The sequence below is a fragment of the Netta rufina genome (genome assembly GCF_964035555.1).
Source record: "Netta rufina genome assembly, chromosome: 4".
Classification (NCBI taxonomy): domain Eukaryota; kingdom Metazoa; phylum Chordata; class Aves; order Anseriformes; family Anatidae; genus Netta; species Netta rufina.
The window spans coordinates 18,077,694-18,091,883 of NC_140127.1; the positions used below are offsets into that span (position 1 = coordinate 18,077,694).

A 14,190-nucleotide genomic window follows, 5' to 3' on the forward strand; every position below is an offset into this window, starting at 1 on the left:
TCTATGTTGGCCAAAGTCCCACGTGTGTCCCAGCCTGTTCCCTGATGCTGATGAGCACCGTCTGTAAGGCGTGTAATGAAACAGAGAGGCTCTAATTATGTGATAGTCTGCTGGTGCTGAACCGTAAATGGCATCCTGGCAGTGCAGCAGCGGAAGGCTAATTCTTAACGAAGCGTGCCCCCACGGCAGCTCAGATGAGCAGAGCTCTGACTTGGTGCTGACTACTTGAAGGCAGGTCATGCTTTGACAATTATCTCTGGCTCTGAAAATATGGAAGCTGCCATGCCATTGCTATTGCAAAGGCTCTTTGCCTGTTTCCTCCAAACCTGTAAAAATTGCTTCACAGTTGCTCCTGGTGTGTCCTTAGTGCTTATTTTTAGTTATTGTAGATGTAAGTGCTTTCTACGCTTATTATTTCTATGCTATTTGACTACCAGTGCGCAAATGTACAGCATTTAAGCTGATATTTATTAATGACAATGAGCGGTCTGACCTACTTTTTTGTGCATTACCAGCAGTTAACACAACCCCTAGGAAAAGAGAGGAGAAAACCGCCAGAAAGTGGTATAAATGATTCACAAAAGACTATATAATCAGACTATATAATCAAGTACTATTGAATAATACTGCAAAGGCAGATCACTGTATCCACTGAAAAATAGGGAATTAATATTTTTAATAAATAGATTGAGGGTGCTGTTCGGAAGGTGAAAACTTTTCTGTTCAAATTACAAATTAGTCAGATTTTTCTTGCTAAAAAATTATTTTCCATGCACTTAAGCGGTGTGATTTTTAGAACTGTAAGCGTCTTGTAGTTACCTAGGAAAGACTTTGTATCGCGGTCATTCAGCAAATAAACTAAGTTTACTTTTCACAGGAAATTTAAGGGAAAGATTGATTTCTAAGGGCTATTTTTTCCTATTGTTTAATTCTGTCTCATTTAGGGGGAAGGAAGAGCGTATTTCCTCCAGTCACCTTTCAATTCCTTTCCCCCACCTTTATACTTCCTTCAGGGAGCCTTTGTCAAAGGCGATTTAAAAAAGCCTGAACAGGAGGAGTAATACTTCACCCTGTGAAAAGCTGCAGGTTATTGGATAGCTGGCATATTCCTCCATGGCACAGTCAGAGGGGATGTTTGCTGAACAGTGCTGTCAGGCTCTGTGTAAACATCCATTGCAATACGTCTGGAGAACAAGAGCGGTAAGGTTGGAGATGGGGTTCTCTCTCAGACGTGGTGCTTCTACCTCAGTCTTGCGTGGTGGTGGCGACTCAGGAGTGCGTGAAATAACTCTCTTGCCGATTGGTAAGAGATTAAAATGACACAAATGGCCATAAAATTGTTTCTTAGTCATCTTTGGGCACATAATGTTTTACCCTTCAGGATCTGCATCTGCTGCCTGTCAGGAATACTTGGCTTCCAAGATAGTTACTGCAAAGCTGGAAAGCTTGTCTCCCGAGCAGGTGCAGGCTCTGAAGAGTGTGTTTCCTCCAGGAGGTGCACAGAAATCTTGAGAAGCTGTAGGCTTGCAGTGGAAAAACAGATTATTAAATTTGGATTTATCGGTTGTGTCGGGCCTTTACTTGCAGACATGTAGAAATGTTTCTGTTGTGAACAGACAGACCATCAGCATTCAAAGTCTCTTCTGCCCTTAATCAATAACTGCAGTTGGTCCCTGTCAGATGTGCTACTTAAGAGAAGATGATGTATGGAGGAAGAGAATGTGCTTGTCTGATGTTGATTCAGTGACTGGAAAATAAGTCTCAAAAACATTAATATGTTTTATCCAAAGTTAATGGGGAGAAAGGTGATGACAAGTGCTCTCACAGCAAAGGTCTAAGCCCTTGTTAGGAGAAGTACCACCAATCATTGTGAAAGGTCAGATAAGTAAACTCATTTGAAATTAGTGCTCCTGCACTGTATGCATTGCTAAGGCTTTTTAATTAGCAGAGTGGTTATTTGGAGACGACTAGCAGAATTTTTACTGCGCAGGGATTCTGCATACGTTCCTGGTCATACCAAGTGGAGGATTAAATTCAGGATTTCTGAACTGGCTGTTCTGCCCTAATTTGAGAGCCCCAGCACTCTTAAATTAATGCATCAACTCTAAAGATGTCTTTGGGTTATTCCTGGTGGGTGGCTGCTTACAATTTCACAGTTTTTGTGCATGCTGATACTGCAGCATCTCTGCTCCTCAGCGTCACGTGTGTGTGTATTTATTTCCTCAGCTTCTTTCTAGCTCTTGTCTAGGTTGATATCTAGCTTATCAAACTGTGCTGTCAATTAGCTAAACCTGAAAATTGAGGATGGAATAGTTTTCTTTATAATATGAAACTTCTGTGGTGTCTTTCTGATTTTAAAAAAAACTCTTTAAACATGATTTACTGTTTTCCTTCAGGTTATGTAGATGCTAATTTTAGTCAATCTAAAGTCAAATACCCATTTGAATAGATCTGTTTTATAATTTAAGAATTACAGAATAATTTATGTGTGAGGGCACCATAGCCCATCTATTCCAAACCAAAGCGGGGTAGGTGTGAGATCAGGCCAGTGTTACACTGTTTGCAGTGTTACCCAGTTTCCAAAGCTGGAGACCGCACAGCCTTTCTAGGCAACTTGCTCCACTGGTGGACTCTTCTCATGGTGGAAAAGCCCTTGCTTGTATCAAATGTGATCCTCCTTTCAATTTATGGCCAATATTCCTTGTCCTCCCACCAAGCACCATTATGAAGAGCCCAGCTCCACCTCCTTGATGCCTCCCTGTAGGTCCTGGTAGGCTGCTGTTGGGTCCCCCCAAGACTTTGACTTCCCCAGGCTAAACAAGTCCTGATCATGCAGCCTCTGCTCAGAGGATGGGTGGTCCAGTCCCTAGCAGTTTGGTGGCTCTCCCCTGGACCTGCAGCTTTGTTGTACAGGGGCAGCCAGGGGCAGCATTCTGGTTGTGGTCTACTTTTGTCTATTTTTACGCCTTGGAGATCCAAGGTATCACTGGCAAAACAGTTCTGGGTTCTGACACCTCCACCTCAAGAGCAGAACATGTATAAACAATAAAACGTGAAGATCCACGGTTAAATAAGCGTTCTTCAGAGGTGGATTCCTTGGGCTAAACTTTGGCAATTCAGATGAAAGAAAGCTCTGTGGAACTGAGCCTGGGAATGGGGGCTGGAAACGTTTATAAGCAATTGGCATTGATTTTAATTATTTACCTATTCCAGTGATGAATGTACGCAGCTGCACGATAAAAGCTTGATAGTGTATAGTCTTTAGCTTGTATCATTTGATGAATATTCTGCCCTATTTGGTTGAAAAACAAAAGCTTAAAATACTCAGTTACGTCATTTGCTATTTAAAATAATTTTTACTCTTTCTTTCTTGTTTTTCAGTAACAATGACAAATATCGGAGAAAAAGGTAAGATTTTTATTTGCTGTTTATAAGTGGAATTCATATGCCAGAGTAGTACAGTAGTTTATGAATTGAATTGAGATTCAGATCTGTTGCATTTTAAATGAATGCATTTGATGTGCTCCTCAGCTCCTTCTATTATTGTCTTGATCCTGAACATTGCTTTCACCATTCAAAATAGAGATGAGAAAAATGAGGACTTTTTACTCTCCTTTACTGACTTTCTGAAGTATCAACTACAATAATCCTTATATTCTGTTTTGATTTTTTATTTTTATTCATAACAAGGACAGCTCATGTAAAACCAAGGCTTTTGAAAATGATCAGGGTGGTTGTGCAGGGTGCAGCATACTTAAATGAGAGATGATTTTTTTTTCTTCAGCTTCGCTTTAGCCGATGTCTTTGAAGACGCAGAATCTTTCAGATACATAACCTTCCCAGAAAGTAATAAAACTGCCTGATTAGCTATCACTACCCAAAGGCACTAACATATTGAGATTGCTTTTCCAGATGCTATTTTAAAGCTACAGCACAACTTGGAACTGTAGAGTGAGGCTGTGAAGCTTATGGAGAAGGGGGCTTGTGTCATCCCAGCAGTTTTTAAGTCATTTGAGACTCTCTCACTTAGTAAAAGATTCTGATAATTAAGAAATATTTGCTTGAAAAACATGTTTCCGTTCAGTGATCTTCCCCATGCAGCCAGCACAGGAAACATGCTTCTTCCTGCTCTGTCGTGGAAAAACAAAGTTCAGTGTGTTAGTAGGCATTGCTCAATTAAATTTCTTTTCTTTTTTTTTTTTTTTTTTTTTTTTTTAGCTGCTCAAAACCTCGGTGAGCCAGTCAGAAGAAATTTACCCTGTACTTCTATACCCTGTACTTGCTCTACTTCTACCCAAGGTGTTGTCAGGGATGACAACTGGGCAGATGTGGTTCACCCCCCAGTTGTCCCCTATTAGTGGGTGTTGTAACCTTCCAGGCGACTCTAGCTATTTTTAAGTGGGTTGCCTTCATACGAGGGCTACACTATTTTTATTATTTATTTATTTATTTATTTTTAAGGAAATGTAGAAGGATTTCTGTGGCAGCACCTGGGTGAGATGGGGCTCCATCACAGTGTAAGGAAACTGGTGGCTGGGTGACCTGGGAGACGTGACAGGTCAGGGCCTTGGCCACGCTGGAGGACTGAGGTGCAAGAACAAATGAAGGGAACTCAGGTCCTGTGCACACCTTAAAGGGGATAATCTCTTTAGGCTGTTTATTTTTTTTTCTTCCTATATATGGAAAATGATTTTTTTTACTGACCACAGTTACTCTTCTTCTCTCAGTAATAAAATACAGATTGGTAAATACATGGTGTACCAAAATGATATAATGCCCTGCCTTGCCCTCATTTTATGCCATGAATATGATGGTTTAAAAAAAAAAATAGTGATTTTCTTTGAATAGATCAGTTTTTCTTGGAATTGATTAAAAGATAGATGAAAAAATGCTCCACTAAAAATGTGGACTGTGCCTGCCAGAAGCTTTTGCAATAGCAAGGTAGCGTAATCCAGGATATTGTGGTTGATGTGGGGTCCAGGTCTATCATTTATTTACACTGATAAGATATTTTTTTCAGTTTATGGATGTGACACATGGCATCATGAGATTTTGCTAGCTTTTGTTTCATATCCTTTATGACTGTCGAGAGAACGAGAATAAATATTTACTGTGTTGTGCTTTTTTTTTTTTTTTTTTTTTTTGAATAAACAAACTTCAGTACCAGAAACATCTATTCAGAGTTATTCTGGAGGCAAAATTACAAAAGCCAAGAACATTCTGGGCTACTGTTCCTGCAGTTCTGCACACTATCCCAAGTGGTATGGAGAATTCTCTAGCACTGAATAGCTTTATGTATACATGTATAAAAACCACAGGCTAACCATATGGGGACAGTATTTCAGACTGTGCATGTTTCCCTTTGTGATGTTTCTGTGTTTGTTTTTTTTTTTGACAATCTTATGAGTTTACAGGAGCTGCATAAAGAATATTTGGCAGGTGTAGCATCCAGACCAACTCTGAGGTCTTTTAAATCTGAATTCATCTGCACAACAGGGAAATAATATTTTGTGCTGCTGTGGTCCTACATGGCCTTTATTTGCCAGTTCTGTGGCCAAGGAAGAATAACCTAAAGAAATACTCCTCCTTGTGAACTAGGGCAATTAAATCAGGGGACACAGATTTTGGATTTAGTATGCACTGTAGTGAATTGTTAGCATCACTGATGGCTTCCTGCAGTAATGTACAGAATAACTGGTATGTACAGCATGTACAGTGAGAGCTTTTAAGCAGAAATGCCTAGCAATACATGGCAGGTCTTTGAAAAAGTTCATGTTACATTCTGTGTTCTCTTAAAAAAAAAAAAAAAAAAAAAAAAGCATATAAATGTTGACAGGCATCTATTAAAATGAATATATCACTGGCTGTGAAAAATATAAAGCAATGAACACTTGAGTTTAAAGAACCTGGAGGGATGCAAGGCTGTTTCTAAAAACCTGCATCTTAAATACCTAGCAAAACAAATTGACTGGTTATGGTTATTATTCGGGTATCATATGCACACAAAGTCTTTTCTCACTCTGGTTGTTTAGGTATAGTAACACCTTATTGTTCAGTAACTATAATTCCTTTTTTTTTCTCTCCATAGCTAACAGTCTTTCTGCATGGTTTATGAAACTGAAATGCAGAGAAGGTTCTGTTAAATAGGTTTTAACAAATGCAAAAAGGGAGACTGCTTGCTTGAAAATAACCAAATAACAGTTCCCCTCAAACTTTCACAGTATGTGTAGCCTGGCTACTCATGGCTTCCCCCATGCAGTCTGTATTGTCTCATGTAAAGTTGCAGTGCAGTATTTCTGTTGCAGAGCTTTTGCAGAGCCTCTGTATTTACATCTGTTAGAGTAAATACCTGTGGCATGTACTGTATCTGTCTGTAAACACTATACTATCACTGGTCTGTTGGTATTAATTCTGTTCCTTTTTGATTTTAGTTGTGTGCCTGGTTGCTTACCACATATTTTTCATGCTGTTCGTCTGGTCATATTGGAAAACAATCTTTACGCTACCAATGAATCCTTCAAAAGAAGTAAGATAAACTTAACTTTCGTTTCTGAAATAGCCTAGTCAAATGCCTCAAATGCCTGCTTTTGTAGTGTTTGAGTAACTTAGGCTCTGCTCTCATGTAGTTTTACACCGTGAAGAAAGATACAGCTAGTAGTTGCAGCTTCTTATTAGGAAGAAGTCAGATTGCAAACGGCATAATTGACAAATCAAAAAGAAAAAAAAAAAAAAAAAAGCTACACCTTACCTAAATTTCCAAGGTACTTAAATTAAAATAAATAGACAATATTTATGATGTTAAAAAGAAAAACAAAAAAAGCTTCAGTTGAACAAATGTGTGTTATTTGAACTAGCAGATTAAATCTTTGCATGGAAGTGTATTTTTATATGGGGAAAAATATTTCCACATGTTTTACACATATTTTGAGTTGCCTGTCAGCATCTGTCAGTTGTCCTCTAAATTCAAGCTTCTTCCACATCTGTTTTGGTATGAAGGAACTTGGTTGTGGTATGAGTGCACAGTCAGGTAAGCTGATGCTGGGGAGAGTGTAGAAAAGCTGCATGGAATAGATGTCAAAGGTAGATATATACCCCAGATCCAAGTCCAGCTAGTACAGAAGTGTTAAATGAAAAGGATCTGGTTGTCTTGGAGAACATCATCATACAAACTGCATTCAACATCACATAGCCTCCAGGCGATTGCTTTTAGTTCTTTGTGGTTGATTTTATTTTTACTTTTTGTTTTAATTTTGTATTCTTTTCTAACATTTTTTTTTTTAAAAAAAAAAAAAGGATAATAAAACTTCATAATCTTAATAACATTCTTCCCTATGCAACTCTGTACAACCAAAACAAGCTTTTGGCATCTTCCATCCTGTCTGTATACAGACACCCCAACTTCCTCAGGAGGTGCTATGTAACAAAACCTCTCAGGCCAGGAGGAAGCATCATATGGCTGCTTTGGAGTTTTGAAATACCCACAAAGCCAGTACTTATTTTGGCATGGACTCCTAGCTTCATCTCCTATAATTACCATGCCAACACGATATGAATAGCTTGTGGTTTCTACTGTCTGTTTTGCGGAGGTTCTTCTCTGGGTAATTTTCATTCACTAAAAAGATATGTAATTGTGAAGACAAGTAGATAATTCAAAGTAATTGGCATCTTCCTTGAATTTCACACTGCAGTCTTTCCTCTCTGCCCCAAGCTGTAGCAGGGAAATAAATTAAGAACTTACTTCATTTAGTAATTACATAGCAAAATATGTGCATATATATATGGTGACTGTAGTGATAATTAGAAGGCTTTTCAAATCACTGGGCTGATGTCATTAAAAGACTACCAAAACATTTTGACAAGTCTTCAGTAATTATGCTGACATTCTAAAACCACCATACGATGCTACCAAAGCACTTCAAATATCATATTAAAAGTAGCGAAGCTAGGTGATAGAAAGCGATGTGTGGTGTTTCCATGTTCTTTGAATTTACACAATGTTGCTGGCAGTAAGTGACACCTTTTGTTGTTCTATGTCTTTTTGCTAATCTGCTAGAACATAATTTTTTAAATTAATTAGGATGTTTTGTGATGTTAAGTTACTGTTTGATTTCCAGCTTATGGGATAAAGTCTGTAAATGTAAATGGATGTACTTTCAACTTACCTGCCAACTGTAGAAAATATTAATTAGCAGACTAAAAAGCAGATAGAGCTTTTGCATTTTGTTCTCATGAATACTGCAGCTTGTGCAAACCACACAGCATGTATGATGCTATCTAAGCTTATTTCAATTTTTTACACATATTAAAAGCATTAAAATACTCTGGCTTGGAATTTATAATATTTTTAGCTTAACACTTTTATTCTGAAATTCCATGTGTTGTAGCTATCTCTCCCATACTAGAAATAGTCTTGAGAAACACTTCAAACACAGATGACACCACACTACCTTAACTACTGAAGGTCAGATGATGCCATTCTGTGCCTGTGTGTACCATCTACATGCAGACATTGCATGACAGTGGGAGAGAAGATGGTTTCCCAGGCAGGAGGGTTTTGCAGACTTCAGGCTACTTTGAGAACTTGTACAAAACGATGGAGGAATAGCTTTATGTGCTTTCAAAAAGGAAGCGTTAAAATGTTACTCTGAACCACGTTTCTACAGTGAGAAATTCTATGCCACCCAACATAAATCAATTCAGGTGTTAGCAACAGGAGTGTGTTCTTGCTAGGAAAAAATAAAAGCAGCTCTTTCATTTCTGAGAAGCTCGGGGTTAGACTGTGAACCTCTAGTTTATACTGCAAGATTGTGAAACCATCAGGAAAGTGGAGTGATGCCTTTCACATCTCTATGGGGGTGAGAATGGGTTCCTACCTATCTGTTTCTGACTGCCTTTGTAGCTTTACATGCATCACCTTTGTTTAGGAAAAAAGTTCATATTATTCCTATCTCTTAAACCTTTCTGTAGACATAAACACTAGTGATACCAAGGACTTTTGCACCTTCCCATTTCTAGAAGCGACAGTGAATGGTGTTGGTTATATTGCTGTGCTGCAGAGGAATTTTAAAAGTGCAAGAAATTTGGAGAACTTAATACGTGCCATGTATCTCTTTTCAGTAAAACCCTCTGAGCTGTTACAGAAGCAATGGTTGCCATTGCCACTTCAGACAGGGACAGAAGTTGCTCGGTGCAGGAGATGATGAGGTGGTTATTCTGTCATGTAGGCCATGCAGCTCTTCCTTGCTCCCAGCTGGTCTGGTGTAAAACCACATCCAAATGCATCCATGAAGAGAACAGCGACTCTCCAGTGGCAAAGGATAAAAGGGAAAATGCCAAACACTAGAACAGAAATTCAGCTATCTTTTCTGCTACTGCTAGTAGCATATTCTATTGTGGGTTAAATACAGGCATCCCTAGTTCATAGTCACTAGCTAATAGGTGGTATTAGCTACCTATTAGGTACTACTACTATGCTAGTAGTACATTAACTACTTTTCAAGGGATTGGTAATTAAATTTGGTCATGACAACTCCCTTTGAGGAGTGTCTCTTAATACTTGTGGAAACATTCAGCATTCCATCTATACCAACTCAGAAGGAATTTTAATACTGTGTTGCTTCAATAGTAGTCAAAAGTGCTGCAAACTGAATTAGTGCTCTTAGGAACAGTGAGTTATTTGCTGTAATACCTCATATATGCTGCTAATCCATCTTTATAAAATGAATGTTTCTCTTTACATCTCTACAGGTACTTACTTAACTTGCGATTTGCTAACTTATCTTTGGTTTTAAAAATTATTCCAGTTTCATCTATCATACTCAGACAAGGAATCTCTAGAGAGGGAGCCTAGAGGTGAATCCCAGCAAGAAGTCTTACGACGGGCAGCCAAGGATCTTCCTATCTATACGAGGACAATGTCTGGAGGTAAATAGGTGTTCAGGAGACCATGGAAGGCAGGTGTCTTGATGTACTTGGCTGCCTAAACTAATTCAAAGTCTTTCAAGGATTTTAGGGAAGAATCTCTTTTCATAGCTAACAAATCAGCAGCGCAAACCAAGAACTTAACTTACTGAATACATGTAACTTTATGCAGTTACATATATTCAATGAAAACACTGTTGGAGAGTAAATTGCTGTGTACAATTTCTGATTTTTACAGTGGATGGACAGTGCGTTGCTAAATGTTTGCAAACTGAAGGTAAACAATAGCATGTAATACTAACAAACTGCAGGAGAAAATGTAGTTTTATTTGCATAGACTTAATTTCTTAGTGCATAATTGAAAAATAGTATTAATAAATTATTATCTGAATGTGGTATATAGCTAGAGAGATCACAGAAAGAAATGGTTACTATTTTACTTGCTGGTTGTTCCATAGCAAGGACAAAAGTTCTTCCAGACTGAGAATTAGTCTTAACCTAATAGTGCTGTAAGTTTGTGAACGCTTGTTAGCTAAGCAAATGCAAAAGCTAATCTCATACAGTAAATTAGAGCTGTTAGAATAATAGCTTAAAAGGCTTTTTTGTTGGTTAGTATTGAAAGGATTTCTGGCCTGGTTCTAGGAAGGGCTTGGTGGGGTGGGTTGGGGTGGTTGGTTATCAAAGCACTGACTTGGCTTTGGAGGAAAAAGCCCTGATCATGAGCATGATTAGAAGATTGGAAAAATGGGGCATTTTGGGTTCGTTCTGCTAGATTCAGCACTGCAGTGCATAAAGAATGCTTCAGTGTTTGCAAGTACTTCCAATCTCACTGCAACACTTTTCTGGGAGCTCTGCTGAACTGAGCTTCTAGTGCACACTTCTGATCAGATTTCAGGAATCAAAATGTATATCTGCATGTTGAGATCTAATCTTGCAACTTTTTTCTTTAGCAATTAGATACTGTGACAGATGCCATCTTGTAAAACCAGATCGTTGCCATCACTGTTCTGTGTGTGACAAGTAAGAAAATATTTTAAATGAGTAGTTTTTCTGAATAAATGCATTTTTTTTTTCTTGATGCAGAAGCTTTCGTTTTTTTTTATTCTCTGATTTTTCAGGTTTAATGTTTTGGCAGAGAAGCTTTTTTTTTCTTAGACTTTTTTTTCAGATTTAGTTTTTATTTATTTCTTACTGAGGAAGTCTGTAACATACTCTAATTCATTTAATGAATTTCTTGATGCCAAATTGGATTACATGGTCTTATACACTATTTAATTATGAAAATTATAAATATTAATAAAGAACTTTCCTGAAGAATGTAACCAAAAGTAGCTGATAAACAAAAATTTGCTTCTTTTGTTAGAATCTGAATAAAGATCCCTACCCATCTCAATCTAATCATGATGTCACTTACATCTTATCCGAGGTAATAAACTTAATATCCTATTTTTCATTGGATAACTTGCAGGGTATTTCTGTTTAAAGAAGGAAACAACCAAGCAGCCCCCATTTCTAACTGAAGCACTAACATAAAGTTTTTGTTTGTGTAACGTGAAAGGAAGCTCACCTCCATATTCCCCCAAATGTCTGTGTGCTTCTCTGCTCTTGATTTAGATATTTAAATTGAAGAGAAGGGGCTTCCTCAGACTGACTTATCCTTAGCTTGTTCCCAATACTCTTCAGCTGTTTATATATCAGAACTTGCTACGCTACTGTGAGGCAGAGCAGACACAGCATTTTGTGCAGCAAAACAGGAGAGGCACTGGAAGAGTAGATGGTGGTTGCAATGTAACATAGGAACAGTCTTATGTTTAAGCATAGCAGAGAAAAAGGGTACCCTGTGTTATCCTATGAAATATAAGTGAAATTTGCAGAATGACATTAATGTTTTTCAGAATATATAACTTTGTTTTCAAAATTCAGTTCCTTCAATTACATCTATTTTCTTGTAAGTTTTATTAATGGAGAGTGATTAATTGCAATATTTTGGATTTTTCATACCTGGTAAGTTCTTAAAATGTTTGTGCTTAAAGCTGACATTGTAGATAGTATTTTCTGACATCACTAAGCCCTTGGGCACCTATAGGTAAACTCTATTATGTTAATTTTTATAGTCTTTGCTTAATAGACCAGGTAACCAATAGTATGTATGGGTAATTCTTAATCTCTACTTGATGAGATTAAATCTGACACAACTTTGTTTCTGACTTTTTTTTTTCCTTTTGTCTTTTGTGATGCTTGGAAATCTGTTGGGTTTTTTAAAAGATGCATTCTGAAAATGGATCATCATTGCCCTTGGTGAGTGAACTATTTTTTTCTTGTATTGCTTTGATTTGGTAAAACAAACTCTTGAGGGATCATAGGTGATGTTTCACTGTTCCTGAAGTTAGATGCTTACATGAAGTTACTGGTCTCGCAGAACAATTGGAGTTGCTTACTTTATATCCTCTTTCCTTAGGTGTGAGATGTGAGAGGAAGTTTTGATGCTGTTTTTCATAGAACTGCGATTTAGCTATTTCTATAATTGGGGTGAGGTAGATTTCTGATCAGTAAGAACAATTCCTGTAAGAATTGCATTTTTTTTTGATGGTCCTTGAATATTTTAGCTTCTCTGGAGTGAATGATGAAGTATTACCCTATGTTGAAAACCAAGGGGAAGGGCTGTGCCTTGTTCCCCTCACTGCCCTGGGAGGTAGAGCTCCTAGGACAGCTTGCATGGATTTGCTGGGAACATCTTGTTAGCTCTTCAGTTTCACAGGTTGTTTTCTTTCTTTTTCTCCTCTTTCCCTTCCACCCTTCCTCCTTTCGCTGCGTATTGGCCTGTGCAGTGTTTTTGTCTTCCTGCCTGTCTCAGCAGCCCTTGGAAGCAGCATGCAGGCAGGATATGGAATTGATTTTATTTTGGTTTGGCAGGTGTCTCACAGGAATCATTAAAGACAAATGTTTAGTAAGGTACAAGTTAAGAAGATTGGATAGTAGATGGCTCTTCACCATGTGAAAGCAGACAGAAAAGAAACATCTCCTGTGTTGGATAAACTGAATGGAGGATAATTCTAAGCTGTTCTGACCACCTTAAATCTAATTCCTGGGCAAAAGGGACTTCCCCCTGTCCTGGGGGAAGAAGGGATGGATGCTTCCTTCTGTCTGTCTTAAACTTGAGTAAACACTCTGGCATAATTCAGAATGATTTAATAATCACTTTTTATTTTGCAGATGCATGTTAGATAAAACAGAAAAATATTTACCAATGTAATATTCAGTTACTTCCTACATGTTTTTTTGTTTTTTGTTTTTGTTTTTTTTCTGCAGGGACACTTGGTGATGCTTGGTGTTAGTATTTCTAAAAATGCAAAACAAACAGATAAAATCCTTGAATGGTGAACATTTTTTTTAAATTATTTTTTAACTGTAAGAAAAAGGCTGTTTTCTGTACCCTGACAAAAATCAGTGAAAAGTTTTGGTTTTGGTATTAGGTATTATATATGCTTCTCATAAGCCTTATGGCCTGTTTGGCATTTTTTGAGGTTTTCATGTATTATCCTAAGGCAGAATATGTACTTCAGATAAATTTCTATTTCAGCATAAAAATCCATTGCAGCAAATAACAAATCATAAGCTGAGCAAATCATAATTGTGTAAAGGGGCAGTGATGTGGTATTTCCCTGGAGCACAGGCTTTCAGAAAAACAAACTCCATTTTCCTTTCCACAGGCTTACTTTACCTGCTGGCAGAGTATTTGTATCCAAACACAGTAGACATACCCAGTCTGAGGGAGAATTTACACTGCTCATTAGTTTTAACCTAATAAGCAATGGGTACAGAAAGAAAAAGTAGAATTGGAGAAATGTTGTAATACTTTTTGATGGAGGATTGTTCCTTTATATTCCAAGTAACAGAAACACACTAGGAGAAGAGGTATTGCCTTGTTTTACTTTTCCTAAGTTGATCAGGTATATGCACTGTTCCTTACTCATTTTGAAAACATTAACTTTGTGGAAATGACAGGAGATGTTTGGCATGCTGCATAGATGAAATTGCAAATTGAGGATAACAACACACTTAGACTGTAAACTCTTAAGGAGAAGAAAAAAAAAGTTCATGTATGTCCAGACATGCAGTTAGATGCATGTAAACAATTGTTATTTCTCCTTTGCTGATTCTGTGGCATTCTCGCGTCTCTGAGAGAGTCACAGAGCAGACTTCCAACTTCTCTCCTGCTAGTGTGGGTTTGATTCTGAGCAAACATTATAGTTTCCTTTAAAGACCTGT

At 37.7% G+C, this 14,190-nt stretch overlaps 1 protein-coding gene across 1 annotated transcript in view; it reads left to right on the top strand.

Annotated features, from left to right (window-relative positions):
- The window catches only part of ZDHHC2 (zDHHC palmitoyltransferase 2), a gene marked incomplete at its 5' end in the record, with an annotated part of 31,410 nt that overhangs the window by 6,760 nt on the left and 10,460 nt on the right, over positions 1-14,190 (top strand). The window contains 5 exons of the mRNA XM_084286866.1: positions 3,382-3,408; positions 6,432-6,526; positions 9,804-9,924; positions 10,872-10,941; positions 12,187-12,219. Coding sequence (XP_084142992.1) covers positions 3,382-3,408; positions 6,432-6,526; positions 9,804-9,924; positions 10,872-10,941; positions 12,187-12,219 — 346 coding nt within the window. The remainder of the gene's footprint in view (positions 1-3,381; positions 3,409-6,431; positions 6,527-9,803; positions 9,925-10,871; positions 10,942-12,186; positions 12,220-14,190) is intronic.